The sequence below is a fragment of the Colossoma macropomum genome, unplaced genomic scaffold (assembly GCF_904425465.1).
Source record: "Colossoma macropomum unplaced genomic scaffold, Colossoma_macropomum, whole genome shotgun sequence".
In the NCBI taxonomy this organism is placed as follows: Eukaryota; Metazoa; Chordata; class Actinopteri; order Characiformes; family Serrasalmidae; genus Colossoma; species Colossoma macropomum.
The window spans coordinates 14,652,778-14,670,908 of record NW_023494788.1 but is presented as its reverse complement, the minus strand read 5'-3'; the positions used below and the strand labels follow the sequence as shown (position 1 = coordinate 14,670,908).

Genomic DNA, 18,131 nt, shown 5'->3' with positions numbered 1-18,131 from the left:
TCTCAAGCATCAAAATTTCATGAACATTCAATTCACTTGTGAATTTCTTCCATTTCCGTATGTTTTCTTTACTTCCTATTCTTTAAGAAACTGTTTTCTAATCTTGTGATGGACTATGGGTGATATTATTTTGTCAATAATATTCCTTTTCCACTTTTGTTGTACATGCATGTTTATTTTTAGATGGTGCATTATGTTTGTTGTAAATCCTGAAGGCATGTGCAACAGTGGAAATAAAAAGATAGCAGTGAATATGGGGAAAAATATTCCCTTTCCATAAGCCAGTAGCAGAATTCGCTTCACAAGAGTGCACTGCGAATGACAAGCCACATAGTAAGATGGAGGTCAAAACGGCAAATGAACCATGATTAAACCTGAGGTATGCAACACCTCCAGCTACACACTGATCCCACTGTTCCATTGCTTGTGTGATTTAGCTACCCAATCCTACCGGAGGAAGAAATTTAATGTTACAGTTACATATTTTATTCTCACAACAGTCCTGCAGGCCTGGGCTGCATTTTCCACCTGAACCTGCACATGTCAAACGAATGGACGAGTCAGACTGCTGTAGCTGGTGTTGTGCAGCATTGCATCTGATGACCCTACTCACCAAACACTTTCCACTCTGCACTGCCTTGCTGAGGACATGCGAATGTTTCCTAAGGTAAGGACAAGCATGTCAAATTATACAGTCCGGCTCGAGTGCTCCCGTGAGGCCTGAAGCACCTCCAACCCGTTTGCTGCCCAGTTAGCATGCCGGTCTGGCAGCACGGATCACTATCAATCACCGTCACAATGAGAGTGGAGTAAAGAGCATTAGCTCACGTCAGATGTAATCGTGGTTGATGCCAGGACGGCACCTTCACTTGAATGGACAGAAGATAAACAAAAAAATCAACAACCTAAGTCATGCTCTTCCCATGCTGGAGCCAAACGATCCGGCTGGAAAAGCGCAGTCCCTGAACAAGAGGCGGAGGAAGCTTTTCATTTCCCCACTCCAAGACCATTAGCATGAGATCTGGCTGAGATAGCTGCCTTCTGAGTTCTTTTTAATTAGCCACCAAGGAGTGTCTTTGTGTCCGTGTTGAACATGTAATTGCACACATTTGACCTGTGCACGAAGGGCAAGTCAAATCTATAGCTATTTGCATGTCATTTAGAGCAGAACTATTGGAATCCTATGCTTTGGTTTCTCCATTTGCTAGAAGTAAAGAAAAAGAAGGTCACAAGTTGAAAAGGCTGCAATTGCCAATTATTAAATGTTTTAACACGTCGCAGTGAATGATCGTTCAAATGCAATCAGAAAGATCATGCAACCCAATCCAGCCTGTTCCTAAGTATTTTCAAATCACTTCAAAGTGATTCCTCTGAAACCCATTCAGAATGTAATCCACTTGCTAAGGAGAGAGCATGAAATTATGTTACACATTATAGAAGCTTTCAGCTTATTCAATCAATGCAAACATCAGATTTAACTTGCTCATGAATAAAACAGTCATGACCTATCTACAGTAGCTTCAAAAAGAAAACGAGGCCAAGCTATAGCGATGGGAAGGGTTCATATTTCTCCTCATGGGAGAGAAGCAAATGCCCAGCTAGTGACTCACTTAAGCACTTGCATCCATAGAGAAAGGTAAAACATCATCAGTCTGAGAGGAAAGCATTCCTCTCCATTTCTCCGTTTGAATTCTCTGAGGAGGCTGCAGTAACAGTGGCTATGTTGCTGGGTCTCTGGGCTATCAGTGGCTGAAAGAAATCTGCTTTCTGTGCTAACTGGATAACTGGAGCCCACTCCAGCAGAGAGAGAGAGAATAAAAGGGAGAGAAAGAGAGAAAGGGGAGGAGGGGCAACAGGGTAAAAGACAATTAGAGAAAAAAGAGAGGGAGGGAAAGAGAGAGAGAGCGTGCAAGAGAGAGAGAGAGAGAGCATGTGTTCAGACAGTGCTCCTGGAGTACCACTCCAGTATTGTCTCCCTGGTCTATCTGCAGTCATCACCTTCTCTCCTTCTAACACAGCACAGCTCCCTCTGCCAAGATCCCTCACAGATCAAATGTCGAGATGTCACCGCTTTTATCTCCTCCAGCAGGACCTTGTAGTTTGTACGTTAATGAAACGTGCAGCAGAGGGCTCAACATGTAGGTGGTCATAAATCGTTTAATGTGAGTCAAGTGCATTTCAGAAGCAGGGAAACTGAATGTGTTAGCTATGAGCCCTCTGGAAAGCAAACCTTACTAGAAGCTCTGTTATATAATGAAGAGCAGGCAGAGAAACTGGGCTAACACTTATATAAAGAGAGATCTTTATCCTGCACTGCACAAGCACATTCCAGGCTGTTGCAGCTCATATTCTAATTTTGGACAACGACCTCAATACCTATTCTTCAAAAATGATACAACACTGCCTACTGGTATGGCACAGATGAAGACAGTATGATGCAGTGTAATGTGCTTAAAAAGTACTTACTAATGAAGTTGGTCTGGCCCGTGTAGATGGTGTACTGCAGCTCATAAGACGTGACGCTGAACTCATCCTCGGAGGTCCAGTGCACGGTGATGGTGTCGTGGGAGGCTGTGCACAACTCATCTCGTATAGATGGTGGATTAGGGGCTGCGAAAAATCAAAATCAATACCAGCAATATAGTTTCACCGCAAAGCCAGTGCAATCCAAGAGCTTGTATCAGATATCCCAAGTATTCATTGTGCCCGTCTGCACTGCAAGGCCCTGTTACTTGTGGATTTGTGCAATGGTAGTGTTTTTTCTCTCTTTCTCACCTGTTAGGTAATCCAGCCCCTCCAGGATTTTCTTCTCTCGGGAGAAATCAAGGGCAAAATTGTCAAAGGCTTCGTTCAGATTGACATCTGGGATGAGAACTTGTGAAGAGGCGGTGGCCATGGCAACCCTGGGTACCAGCGAGAGCAAGAGAGGTACACTGTCAGACCGAGAGGCACTCACTCCCAGGCGCCTCCATGCATCTATTACCCTCTGTTTAGCACACTCCTTCACCGTGACAGCCCAGTAAGGAGCCCGTCTGAGAGCACAATTAGAGTGGCTTACTCTACTGATGGAGATTATAAATGGCAGCTGCAATCAGCAATCAGTACTGCATGTGCACTTGTGTATGGGGGAGTTGAATAAACAGAACAGAACAAAAAGAGACAACACAATCTATGCAAAGTATCACTTGTCAAAGGGTGAATCCTCTATCACCTGGAATAAATCTGATGAGTTTGTGGAAAACATATTTGGTTTGCTGATGACATGGCAGCAAGAAGGCCAAACTTAATCACAGGTGTCTGAGGCAGAGAGTGCATTCATGGGCCACTCTAGATTACAGGGCTCAGCACTCACACAGCTGACGAGGACAAAGCAGCACATTCTAGCACTTGTGCTTACAGAAGCGGCTTTGTTGAAGCCATAGGATTTCTAAAAAAAAAACAGCTCAAAATATTGACGGGAGCTGCACGCAAGCCGTGATCAGCAGTGCTGAGAACAGTGGAGGTGGCCGCACAAAATGTGCTCACTTGCTAGAAGTCGGCTTCACGCTGGGAAACAATGGCTGGCGGAGGGAGTGGCTGTGTGTGTGTGTATGTGTGTGTGTGTGGTGGGGCTCACCTTTCTGCCACATTTCTGGCAGTCTGGAGGAAGCGGGCATGGTCATTCTCTTTCAGACTCTGCTCAGCTTGGGTGATGAGGGCACTGGAACGTTCCAGACACTGCCTGCAGTTAGCGATCTGCTGAGCCAGCTTTCGCAGCTTCATCACCTACACACATACACACAAAGGCAAATGTTTCAGCTGCGCTTATGCCTCATTCTACCAACAAATCAATCTGGTGCCACCGTGACATATATCATCTCTCTCTTAAATCAGAGAATGATTGATGGTTGATCTATTTGAAGACACACTGTGTCCATCATCTTCTTGCTCAAGGAAAAATAAATTTATCACTCATGCTATATAGCACTGCCTGGCTTTGCAAGAGGAATAAAGAAGTGCTTTCTTAAAGGGGAATTCCACCAATTTTTCAAAATTATTGCACAATGAAATGGTTCAGATGTAAACAAAGTCATACAGAGTGGTTTGACGTGAAATGCACTGAACTGTTCACAATGGTGGTGACAGGAACCCGAAAATATCTGAAGTGTTCAATGTATCTAAAAGCTACCTCACAGGACGCTATTACAAGAAATGGTTATGAATACTGACATGTGGGACATTGTATTATGATAGTTAGACAGAGATCTGTTTTTGGCCTAAAATGTATGTTTCAATCCTTTCAATCCTTTGTTGATGGGTACATGCAGGGTCTTTTGGGACTATTTGGTCTATTTTCAGATGTACAACGATTTTACTATTATGAACATTACATATAAAAACTCAGAAGACATGTTGGTTTATTTTTTTGGATAGTAAATAAAATCACTCTATTTACCATAGACCTATGGTTCCTTTTACCACCTTCTGCAAAGAAATTAGAGTCAGTATGTTTCTCTATAATGAACCATTTCACATCTAAGCAGTGCCCAGGGGCCTCTGACTGCCAGGGGCTTTGGGGGCCTCAAATCACAAGTTTGAGGTGACTCTAATACTGTGGACTGTCCAATGCAAATTCAGAATTTGTTTATATTTTAATGATTGATTTTTGTGGGAATTTTGAAAATTGGGTGGAACTAACCTTTAGGCATGCACATACAGACATACACAACTACAGGGAGAGACACACTAACACGTAGACACAGAAAAATACCTCATATATTATTCCATTTTGACACGACAACTCTGTGAAGTTTTCATCAGCACCTTTCAGCCGTAATATTTGCCAGGTCACGTACTGTCATATGATGCTGAAGTGCAAATGTTACAGATGTCATGTCTTCTATTATGTGCGGCCTCAGTGCACAGTGTTGAACACCTTCAGCTCTGTGGATGCGGTACCATGCAAAGAAATGCTCTGGTCCAGTCTTTTATCAAAAGCACACTGACACCCACGATTGCTTGGCCAGCTACTATAAAGCAGCCAATTGCTTTGTAAGCTGCAGGGCGATAACAGAATTGATAAATATGCTGCTTTCCACTTGATGGATTATAATGTCCTTTGAGAAGTTTCATACAGAGCTAAAGTTATGAATGCTCAAAATCTTGTCATACTCTGGCACGAATAAACCAACGAAAAAAGCACTCCTCATTATATACATGGTATATTTTTATTCATGAATTTATTCCTACATTTTATTCCATAAGTTTTATTCCTTATTAAAAGTTATGTGCATGTTCACAGTATGCTAAGATAAGGCTGCATTATAATGCTAAAATACAGAGAGAGTTTGACAGAAACAAAATCTCATGATATGGAGATGTGCCCAAGCTCAGTCTGTTTTTCAGAAAAGGATGTGGTGCATTTGGGAGCAGCTGGAGATGTTTCTCTCTATCTTTTTCCAGACGAGGCTCTGAACATGCAGATAATATCCTCCTGCTGCACGTCTCTGCCGAGACGAACTGTGTCGTGCATTGTTCTCTGGCGGAAAACACGAGCCTCGTCCAAGTCTATATAAATGGAGCCTCTTACAGAACAGACTGCTGTTTTTCTCTTTCTTTCTCCCTCCCTCCCTCCCTCTTGTCTTAAAAATACCCTGTGGGAAACGGATGCAAACAGCCCAGTCTGACCAAATTCACTATGAACACACCCCAGACCTGCTTGAACAAGCTCTTCTTTATTGAGCTTGTTTATCCTCTTGCAAAATCAGGCAATAGGATAATGGGCACAATTCCTCCTCAAACAGATCAACCATCCATATTGCTGTGAATTAATGGAGATATGATATATTGCAGAGTGGCGTTGGATTGATTTGTTTAGTAGACTGAGGAATAAATCCAGCTAAAAAGTAGCTCTTCACTCTGCAGGATTACAACTGATCCAGATCCAATCTGGCCTTGCTTCTTTAAAGACTTTCTCTGCCAAAAGCTTTGCAATTTTAGGGCCAGCACTAAAACAAATTGGGTAGTATAAAGCTTATTCATTTTCAATAAAAGTCCTGAAATAAGCTAAAAAAAGACATAGCACTAGGGCAAATCCTACAGATGTTTTCCGGCTGGGGTTTGCAATGCTCTAAGCCCTGTTAATGCTGTGATGCTGAGGCTTTCTGATAGAGCGGTACGGCCGAGACGGCAGCGAAAGGGCAAGAGCATAATCTCGTCTCTCACGCTTTTCCTGCCTACAGAGATCCTGCCATACGGATGAGTCTCACTAGAAGTCTTGACTGGCCAGTGTTGGGGATTAATACATCTGTCTGTGCTGTGCATAGCACTTCTCCAAAAACTGTGGACAATGGCCAAGCTACCACCCTGTTCTCTACTCAGAAAGAGAGAGTGAACATGATATCAAACTGTCAAATTGTGTATGAGGAGTACACAGATAGACGTTTCCTATCAAAAAATGTGTTTTTTCAGAGAGTCTAGGGCTGAGTTGAATGTGTTTGAGTGAATGGTCGAGATCCTAATGACCCAGAAGCAGAATTAGAAGAACAAACTTCATACAAGAGATGACATAACAGAATTATCTTGTGAGAAGCCTATTGGAATGCTGTACTGGATATACTGTACCCAAATGTTTCAATATTGGTATCAGAAAAGAAAAAGTTTTGCTTTTGCTTTCTTCTTAGTGATGTCTTTAGTATGCATGTCATGAATGCAGCAATAGTTTTGTCAACCCAAAGAAGAACAATACAGTCAGATTGTCCTTCTTGGCAGTGTTTGTGCTTGTGGAGATTAGTGAGGCCTTGGCTCTTCTCCCTAAGGGATGCTTGTTAAGTGAACTCACGTGGCTGAAACTGGCGTGGTCAGTCTGACTTGGATGAACCCAAGCCTGGCTCTCTATCTAATCTCATCAGCCTCGCATGAGCATTGTCTCTCCCCTTCACTTCCTCCCTCGGTCCCTCTCCTCCATCCTAAACCCCTATACACTCTAGCCGGTGGTCCCTGCACGTTGCAGCACCTCTAATAGCCTCAGCTTGTGCTGTACTCTTAAAACAACATGTGGCTGAACGTACACTTTCCTTCAGTAACGCAATTTCACCCATCTCCCCTGGCTCCAGTTCGAAACAGTCTCAAAGGAGGCTACAAAAGCCCTTTAAGCTCACATTGCCCAACACTCCTTTCCCCCTCCTTCTTTCTTTGCCTTTGTCGTCAGGCGGCTCATCAGTTATCTCTCCTCTTTTTCCAGTGTCATAGACAGAAGGGGAGTGACGGGCCCGGCAGCATCCCTTGTGCCGTCACAAAGCGAGTGACGAGTTTTGAGAGCACGCTTAGAGCTGTCAGCTCCATATGGGCCCCTCCGTTTGACAGACTGCCGGGGAACACGTTCAGATGGAGCTTTGAAAGACAAAGAACCTAAACTCTTGTGAGAAGCCTATTGTGCTCAAAAGCACTTTTTTTAAACCTTATTCCTTTGCGGTGGCTCAAGTAAGTTTTTTTTGCTTAAATTCATCATGTTACTAGGTCTGAATACAAAGAAGACCATATTTCAGCATAGTCAATCAAGGGTGGATAATTTCAGATGCACAGTGGAACGCTTGGCATGCAGCACACGAGTGCAGCCAGACGCAGCACTTCTGGGCCTAACTTAAATTTGCAATTAATTTCCCTCGTGCCACGGCTTGGAGGCACGCAAGTGCAGGCAGCCGTACCTTGGACTCTTTGATCTTGACAGCGATGACCTGTTTCCTCTGGCGAATGATTTCCACCAGCTCATCACACTCCTCCACCAGCTTGGCCTCATGCATGGCTGTGTTTACCTGCAGGGAAGTGGACAAAATGCTGTTATAGAGGGACCAGGTCAGATATACTGTAAGACATTCCAGTTCTTGCAAGAGTACTGTAGGGGTGGGTAATGCAAAAGTGCACATAAACACTGAACAATCACATGGATCAGAAAAAAACTGGACACCATCCCATTGTCTTTTATTTATTTTATTATTTTTATGTTATTTTTCATCTACCTAAATAAAACAGAGAAATCACTGTATATTTACAGATTTTCATAGCTTTTTTCATAGGTTCATTCTATCCATTCCAAATTGTTTGCCAAACTTCCAAAACATTATGACCACCTCCTTGTTTCTATGCTCATTGTTCATTTTATCAGCTCCACTTACTGTATAGGTGCACTTTGAAGTTCTACAATTACAGACTGTAGTCCATCTATTTCTCTGCATACTTTGTTAGCCCCCTTTTACTCAGTTCTTCAGTGGTCAGGACCCCCATGGACCCTCACAGAGCAGGTACTATTTGGGTGGTGGATCATTCTCAGCACTGCAGTAACACTGATGTGGTGGTGGTGTGTTAGTGTTTGTTGCGCTGGTCTGAGTGGATCAGACACAGCAGTGCTGCTGGAGTTTTTAAACACCTCAGTGTCACTGCTGGACTGAGAATAGTCCACTAACCAAAAATATCCAGCCAACAGCTTCCTGTGACCACTGATGAAGGACTAGAGGATGACCAACACAAACTGTGCAGCAGCAGATAAGCTATCGTCTCTGACTTTACATCAACAAAGTGGACTGACAAGGTAGGAGTGTCTAATAGAGTGGACAGTGAGTGAACACAGTGTTTAAAAACTCCAGCAGCACTGCTGTGTCTGATCCACTCGGACCAGCACAACACACACTAACACACCACCACCACATCAGTGTTACTGCAGTGCTGAGAATGATCCACCACCTAAATAGTACCTGCTCTGTGAGGGTGCATGGGGGTCCTGACCACCAAAGAACAGGGTAAAAGGGGGCCAACAAAGTATGCAGAGAAACAGATGGACCACAGTCTGTACTTGTAGAACTACAAAGTGCGCCTATATAGTAAGTGGAGCTGATAAAATGGACAATGAGCGTAGAATGAGGTCATAATGTCATGCCTGATTGGTGTATATATCATGTGTTGTCAAAATGCATTTAAGTATAGTCATTAGGGCTGACAGCATCTTACAGGCTTGAATACTCATTGGTGTTTAAGAATGAGTACTTAAATACTCATTCTCTATAATACCCTTAAAGACAATGATTTTTACATTTATATTTCATAATTAGGCATCATTTTAGGTATGTTTGTTTATTTTAGTTTGCTTTTTAATCACAATATTCCCATTTTCAATTTGTAACAAATGTCCCTTTTTACAATGGATGTCCCAAAGGTGCTATGAGACAGATGTTATGTTAGATTAGTCTGACTGGATTTTTGCTTACCTAGATAGCAGTGGTCAATGTTCAATACGTAAATCTCTTAAAATCTTTGTTTAACGATGTTTACTGTGTTTTCACCTTCAGTTTAGCTACGGTCATATTCCACTGCTAACTTAATAGTATACAATTCTATTGTGTGTGATATCATTTTGGTATCAACAGGCAAAACTACAGCCAAACAAATTAATGTGAATTTGTCTAGTTCTCTTTGCTTAAACATTGTTTGCCATTTTAATATCTTTCACTAACCTTCCTTGCTTCAGTCTTTCAAAGAAAAATGGTGACACTGCAAAATTGTAGGAGGAAGGGTGGCTGTATTCAGCCCTTAGCTAAGATTACCTGGGTATGACATGATTACTTTGGTATAATGTCATATATTTACAGCATAATATTATGTTCATTGTTAAAAAATGTGATTTTTATTGGATTTATGATCAGACATTTTCTTTAAAACAGTGATAAATAAGCTTCTAACTCTGAGTATCATCAGGAATCCTTAGGAGTGCTTTAGAATTCTGGTTTGGCCAATATGAGGCTTTTGAATACTAAATAATGAAACAAATACCAAGATAATAAACATACTCAAATATTCAAATTCGCCAGCACAGCCCTAAATTACCATATTGCACACAGGGAGCATCAGTATGCACTATACACATTCAACTGTTTGTGAAGAAGGCTATACCATTAAAGGAAACTTGGGGGTGAGGGGGAAGGTGGTAATTACAGACTGAAGTACTGTATGGCTTTCGCTGTGGGATTCTCTTTTTAAGCAACATCCCCTCATAATTACACAAGGTTGTGACTCACCATCAAAGGCTCAAGCTCACACTCTCGACCCTTTATCACCCTACATGCCAATCTCTAACCAAAGCTCATTATGCACGTTAGATCCACTTAAGCTGCGTTAATCACACACTCTAACACACACACATACGTGCGCACACACAATGACACAATTAATTCCATCTAGCTTCAATCCCATTATCAAAAGCACTCGGTCAGACAGGATAACAGACTCAATCCAAAGGAACAGTGGATCTTGAGGCTGGACACTTGAAATGATATAGTAACCTTTCCACAGAGTCAGGGCTGGAGAGGATGTTGGAGTGATAAGGATAAAAAAAAATGTTTGATGGCCTGTTTCCCTCTGCTCATACAGCTCCCTCTTTCTCCACCTGGAATCAAACGCAGCTGCGGGTCCCCGGGGTACATTACAAACACAGAGGCTGCTGATGCTGGGGGTTGGGAGCTGATTCATGCTGACACCTCTAACTTGTGGCACTGCGTAGCTGCTTCGTCTCCACGCTCCCACTGTCCTGCACCTGATTAATGTTTTAGTGAGACACTTTCGGAGAGATTTATCACGCTGCTGGGGTCAGCGTGGGTCTCGAATAAAAACAGGCTCCTGTCTGAAAAGTGCCTGCTGTTGTCTCTGTGAATTATCTAAGAAATACATCAAAGCCTTTGGGGGACTTTGGGTAATTCTAATGCTGTTCTGAACCGTATTCCATCCAAAACCCATTGTTTTCATCAGATTGCACTGAAAGAAGGTTGTACAACAGCTCCTGTTTGTGCAAGTTATGACACCGGTCTGAAAGATGAAGCTGTTGCAGTGTGAGCTGATTGAAGCGGGTTTGGCTAATGACTCCGGCATCAAAGCCCGACTCCTGGTCTCCGCGAGACTTCGTGGCATGGTTAATCTGCTAATCCACAGATGCGTGGATTGCTGTAGCCTGTCACCAGTGTGGGACATCTCAGGGTGCACAGACAATCTTAACAGCGCTGAGCAGATGCCAGAGAGAGAGAGGTCTGTTTTTGTCCTGCCGCTGATTAGAGCGCCACTTTCCTGTGCACTGACAGCTCGGGACAGGCTTAGAGCGAGAGCTCTCAGTGCAAGTCCTAAGGGGCCTGAGCCTGTGCTCTCACTGAGAGAGAGAGAGAGAGAGAGAGAGAGACTGAGCGGCCCTATTAAAAATGAATGAGACACACGCATATGTGCCGCATGGTGGTGGCCAACGCCACGCTGCTTCACACATGCCTGCTGAGTGAAACACTGACAAAACAAACCTGCTCTGTTCACTGCCGGGTCAGTAAACCCCTCTGGCCAAGAGGTGCGAGAGAGAATAGGAAAGGTGGGAAACATCCCCTGGAATTCCAATTCTGTAGAATTCACAATACATTCTCTCCAGGGCTCCAGACTAACCCCCCCGAAAAGTTCTGTCAGCTGTCCCAAAGTGGAAACTGACCGGCCAAAGTCTTAAACTGCTTTGTTTGCATTACATTTCTCTCTTGAATTTCTGCACTACTACATTATGGATTCCCAAAAGCGACAGCACAACACACAAAAAAACCACATCTATATTCCATATATACATTTATGTTCACATGTATTCTCATCAGAACCAGCATAAACAGGAATCAGAAGTATAATTACTGAAATCTGATTTATCACTTATGGTTGGCTTTAGAATAAGAATATAGCAAGATTCTATTTTAGTGTCTTGGACCATAATTTGGGTTTGAAAGGGTTAAATGCTAGGCAACCATATGACATCATTGGCTAATCACTGTACACAACAAACATTCGAATACAGCCTGTAAATAGTACTTCCATATTCAGTCATTAGCTTGATGCTAATGTTACATAGAAATTCCCTTTGATGGGTTAATGTAGGGTGATTATACGTCCTCTTTTTCCAGGACATGTCCTCTTTTTGGGACCTAAAAACATGTCCAGCAGGGATTTCTAAATTGCCTAAAATGTCCTGGATTTGGTTTTTCTTTCATGTTGACATTTACTTTGGTTTTACAACAGCTTATAGGAAAAGTATGGAAAGATCAGTGTGTAGTATTTTCTCTGATCTATCACGGGTGTTGTATGGTGAATACAACATTTTGCCTTCAAACAGATGTTTTAGGGTGCCAATGTCAAGACTTAATAGGTTTAGGAACTCAGTTTTCAGTTCATCCCTCAGTCAGTTGTGATATAGGAATAAATGAGGAGCATTGTTGAATCTGGAGATGATGTAAAATGTATTGTTGTGATAACACACATGAAGTGTGTTATGTGATTGATTGTAAAAGTGTTCTTTTTTTTTTGGTCTCCTGTGGTTGTACGTGTTTATGTACGATAGCCGCTGTGATGCAAGATAAATTTCAGAGAAATTTGATAATAAAAAATGCATCTTGTCGTTTCATGTTTTTATTGGGACAATGGGATGCATTAGTCCCGAGCCTTGATTCTCTCAACAATCCCAATGTAGTATCTAGGACCATGTTTATTTGCTTTTCATTTAATCTTTATTTTTACCAGGGAAGCCTCAGTGAAACAGAAGCGTCTTTCATAAGGGAGCCCTGCTTATAGACCATAAAAATGACCGGCGGCACCATGACACCATAAACTCTTTATAAACTCTCCCCATCATCCCTCATGTTTTATAGACTCACTGCTAAAATCCCTCATTATGACCCCACTTAATATTTCGCGGTTAGGGACACCGCTCTAGTGAAGCTCAATTTAATGCCACTGCCACTGTACAAACCTTGCAGTAGAGGAATCAGTATTGAATTTTAAAAGCTAAATGCATTAATCTGTCATTTAACTGTGACCGTAAATACTTTTATAGGTTTCAACTGTATAGATGAAGGAAGTTGAAAAGACTACGGAGACATGCAATACACAGGCATCATATCTCCATACGTCTTCATATCTTTCAGTCTGTAAACTTAAAGAAATCCACATCCCAGACACTTCTGGCTGAGGTTAAGACCTCTGCATTTGTTCTGATGCAAAAATGTCTCATAGCAGGAGGCTTGCGGGGCAAAACAACAGCACTTAGTCTCCAAGACATCGAGCTTGTATTATGACTTCCAGATTAACCTAGATTGTTATATCTCCTTTGATCTTAAATAATTTACTAGGCCCTTCAAATAAATGTGACAAAATGGGCCGAGCTCGCAAGAGAAAATATTTCCTCAGGTAATTGGCGGATTGTTCGCAAAGCATGTTCTCACTGGGGTCGTGAATAATTTATCTGTTTAAAAGATGGAACACAATGCCATGATGGCATTCGGCACTGACTTCATTTGCTCTCCATCATTATATAAGCACATTCATCCAGTAACGCCATTAAGAAAACTCATGTTTCTGTAGTACATTAAACAGCATCCTGTCAAAACAGAGGAGCAGAGAGAAGAAGAGATGCACAGTGTTTCTCTCAGTGTTCTTGCTGCAGCAGTTCAGAGGAGATGTGTGTGTGCGTACTCAGGTACGGTTCAGCTGAGGTGAGAGAGACACTGCAATCCCCCAGGGTTTTGACAAGCCTGATTCTGCTAATGAAATAACAATGGCTTGTCACTTGCCTTTGTTGGAGCTACAGAAAGGACACAGGGCCTGACAGTGTGTTCAGGGTGGCTAGGCTAAATGAAACTCCACTTCTGCTGTCTATGTGCTTCTCTTGACTCGTTTTCGAGACAGAACAACTGGCCTTGAGAACTTTCAAGGTGACATCATACGACCTCTAAAAATCCTAGGAGTCTAGCTTTTAAAACATTTTGACTAAAAGATCAAAGAACCCGATTGCCACGCTCACATGTAAATTTACTATGCATGGGTATACGCTGTCTATCCATTTAACATATAACCAAAATGGTTAAAGATGCATAATTATTTATATGGTTACATTTTCCTGGGGGAAAGACACTAGTAAGATATATAGTGCTGTGCAAAAGTCAGAGACCACCCTTCATTTATTTAATTTCCAGTCAAAACAGCCACTGATTTTTCAGAAGATTTTTCTAAAGAGATTAGATATAAGTCAATCTAGTTGTACAAAGTCAAATGAAAATGAGTGAAAAACAAGAATTAATCAAGAAAAAGGGACAACTCTGCAAGACAAAAACTGTCACCATCAGATAAACAGTACTTAAAGCTTTCATCTTTGAGAGATAAGAAAATCAAGCTCCACTCTTACATCAGATCTGAAAAGACAACTCAAGAATATCAGTCTGAAAAGATGTGTAGCTATCACGAAGATGAAATAGACAAAAATACAATAAAATTTACAATTTAAAAAAGAGTCTCTTGGTGTTTTGAGAAAATGGCCTGACCACCCCAGAGGCCAGACCTCAACATCATTGATTGTTTTTGGGATTACTTGGATTGTGAGCAGCAGAAAATGCAATGTAATGAAATGCAATTTCTAAGACTGACCTTTGTAGGTGTGGATAAATATCCCTGCAGAAAAGCTGAAAAGAACAGACTAAATGCTGAAAAAAATGAAGTTGTTGAGGTAGATTTCTTAATGGCTGATTTCAATGGAAATGAAATAAATTAAGGATGGAGTCTGACTTTTACACAGTACTGCTGTACGGTAGTTATCTGCTTATTTCAATTTATCAGAATTCAGTTCGGAGTTAACAGACAATAGACTGTCTACATGGTGTGGAATCTATACTGTTAAAAAGAATTAAATGTTAAAATTAACTTAAAATCACAAAAAGGCTCCAATATTTTAGTAGCAATTAATAATTCACCGATAATTAGCATAATTCTTTAATGTATCAACTGAATTGAATGCAATCATAAATATGTCAACCCAGTAATTACAAAAATGTTTATGTACAATAGGAGTTCATAAACAGATTCAAATCAACTCTTTGTTTCAAATTACTGATATATTTTTGAAAATCATGTTCAATCGGATGGCCATTAATCACAGAACCAACATACTGAAAATCGTTGGTTTTATATTTCTGACCATTTTTGCAAAACAGCTTTCTCTATTCTGAATATGGTCAGACCTCTATTAAATGACACCGCACAGATAAAATGTGTTTTATATGACTCAGAGAATGCGTATAGTCTTTTTCAAGGTTCCTCCAGTATGAGGAATGGCTTCATGAATTGGAGACAAAACTAAGTTTAAAATTGTCGACAGTGGCTTCCCAAACATTGCTGCATGTTCCTTAAGGTACATTCTGCTTTTATTATTCAGTGATGGAGACTTTAGTGGAGTAGTGCTGTGCAGTTTGAACCATCAGTGTGGACAAACTAATAATGGTAAAAGACACAGGTCACCAACACAAATGCACATAAACCTGCTGAGATAATAATCACATTAATAATCACACACTTTAGGCTCAACCTACAAACCCTAAAAGGTCTCAAACATCGAAAATGAGGGAAAGACAGATCACTTATTTCTAATAAGTGACAGACCAAGCAGTGCAAACAAGAAAAGTCAATGATTTATTCACTACTCTCAGAGAAATGTGTTGGGGATCTTATAGTGATGATAATGATGATGATTATGATTGAAGCTGAGAGTAATGCTGGACTGGGAGTTTGGCTGGACTCACCTCCACCTGCTGGCAGATCTGGATGAGTTTAGCCATCTGGTTCTCCAATTCACTGTTCCTCTTCACCAGATTGGTCAAGTTATTCTCCAGGGTTTGCTGTTGGAAAGAGGAAGACATGGCATTGAGATAAGAAGAGAATCAAGCCAACCCTCCAAAACTGTTCTTTGCCAGTTTGTACTCTTTTAAAAATAAGGTTCACATAAATGGTAACTGGTCGGGAGGAAAAACCTTTGATTGATTTAGAATCTATAGATTACATTGAGATTTTTTAAACTTTGAAAGGTTTAAAAAATCTCACATCTGATGTATAAAATGTTTTATTAATGCTTTTCAGTGGACCATCAATTGAAACTAGGTCTGTCACGATCATTCAGTTTTAGCTGACAACTAATTCTCACATGAATACTTGCAACTAGCAATAATACATGTCTTTTTATATTATTAAATTATCTAATTAGCTGATTAGCTATCTTCCTTAGCCGTCAACACTGACAACAGAAACAGCTTGAGCTCAAATAAACAAACATTACTCACGCCTGCCCTCTAAAAGTGTTATAGCATCAGTGAAAAGTCAGAACTTTTGTTGTTTTTGTAAGACCAATGATATATTTTTAGCTTTCTTTTATTTACATGCATTTTGCTGAACACAACAGATGAAAACGCATTTCACATTCTGTTTGCTGAGCCACAATCATAGGGAAAATAACTGCAGTGTAACTGTCAGTGTAAATAATTGCAATCACACAAGTATGTGATAAATGTGACAGGCATAAGTGAAAGGAACCAACAGTATTTCCATTATGGCACCATTCCAAAGAATCCCTTCTTGGGATCTTTATTTTCTAAGAGTGTATTTAATATAGCAAAGACGTTTTGAGATGAGTTTGTTTAGATTGCACATTACTACACTATTTCTTCACGCTTTCTAGATAATAGACAGACAAAAAAAATCTTGATTTGCATGCTTACATGGCACAAAATCTTGCACCTGCAACAGAAAATGTATCACATGCCGTATTTATGTTGAAGAGAGCAGAAACATAATTTATGTGACATTAACCTGAATGACTGTAATAACTGTCTATGTTACAGCTTAGACTAAACCTCACTTGATTACATGTTAATATTCTGTTAGTATGAACTCCAAAGAGACAGACACAGAGTGTGAATTTGCAGTTAACAGCAAATTAGTTCTACATCACAAACAGTGATCATCAGTGTGGGGGAGTGGTTAGAACAGGGACATTTCTGCAGCAGTGGGCGGGCTGGTGGGTGTGCCAGCTCCACAAGCCCTAGAATCCACTCAGAACAATCTGCCTCTTAGTAATTCTCAGTAAAATAAAGGTTAGCCAGAGACTTTCCTTTCAAGTCTTTGTGTGCCAAGCGGCAGATTGTAAAGCGCTTACAGAAAAAGGCCCACTCTCCATGTGTTATCAATGACTAATCTCAACTGAAAACTCACATTCCCAAGGAGAAAAGAGGACTCGACAAGAGTTTATGGAACCTCAATAACATGAACAGAACAGCATGATGCCACTACGGTGCACAGTGAGAATGGTAGGCTTTAGTGGACAGAGCTGTGCATGCTAGAAAAAAAATAAAATTAAAATACGCGCGATGCGGCAGTGCAAATGAAATCAAAGTGTCTCTGTGATGCTATATGTGCACCTAACAAGGAGCCGTGCCCGGTCGGAATGAGAAGATGAAATGGAGAGTGCCGGAGAGGCGGCTGGTGGTAATGACATGGGTGAAGAACAAAAGCGAGCCGGAGTGTGAGGTGTTGAAAAGCACGGGACGATGCTACAATCACAGCCACAATCACAACAACAACAACTACGACAACGATAGAATTGGCATTCCGAAAGGAGGTCTGTGCCTAGCTGCCCTCCTCTGTCATGGCGGCAGGCTGGTCATGCATGTGGGATGCAGCATGGCCCTGTCCACCTGTCCCCCCCACCGAGCACAGAGAAGGGAAAAGGCAGCCTGTGACTCACCGCAGCGCTTGTCTTTGATGCCTCCATAACCGCTTCAGATAGTCTGCCAGGGCTCACTTGAAAAGCCTATGAACACAGACACATACACACAGCCTTACTGGGGCAGCCCGCTAATCTGGCTGGGGCAGGATGTCCCTGCTCTGTTGCTTCTCTGTCTCTCTCTCTCTATCTCTCTCTGTCTGTTTCTGCTGTGTGGGACACCTGGCTGCAGGTAAGATGTATATGGCGGCTGCCTGTGCTGCACGCGTGCTGATGGCTTTGCTCAATTCCATGGATGGTTGCGTCAGGCGAACGTTTTGAAATTCAGAGTGGCTGGGCCGAGGACAGATGGGGGTCATTAATTAAAGACTGAATGAGAAGGGGGGGATGATTTATACATCAAACCCAGCAAGGCGCCTCCCTGGAGGAAGCAGACAAGAAGCAAGCTGCCAGGAGTGCAGGAGCTAGAAAAGAAAAGGAGTCGCAGAGTCCAGCTGGAATGGCATTATGTGGAGACGGGGAGAAAGAAGGAGGCAGTGAGAGAAGCACAGGTACAGGC

At 41.6% G+C, this 18,131-nt stretch overlaps 1 protein-coding gene across 3 annotated transcripts in view; it reads right to left on the bottom strand.

Moving 5' to 3' along the window:
• Positions 1 to 18,131, bottom strand: part of mid2 (midline 2) — a 78,519-nt gene that overhangs the window by 19,881 nt on the left and 40,507 nt on the right. For 2 of the 3 annotated variants that reach the window (XM_036568554.1, XM_036568553.1), the window contains exons 3-8: positions 17,594 to 17,659; positions 15,600 to 15,695; positions 7,686 to 7,793; positions 3,617 to 3,765; positions 2,776 to 2,903; positions 2,467 to 2,610 (exon numbers count right to left, since the gene is read on the bottom strand). In XM_036568554.1, coding sequence (XP_036424447.1) covers positions 2,467 to 2,610; positions 2,776 to 2,903; positions 3,617 to 3,765; positions 7,686 to 7,793; positions 15,600 to 15,695; positions 17,594 to 17,659 — 691 coding nt within the window. The remainder of the gene's footprint in view (positions 1 to 2,466; positions 2,611 to 2,775; positions 2,904 to 3,616; positions 3,766 to 7,685; positions 7,794 to 15,599; positions 15,696 to 17,593; positions 17,660 to 18,131) is intronic. The other variant, XM_036568555.1, reaches the window with a different exon arrangement.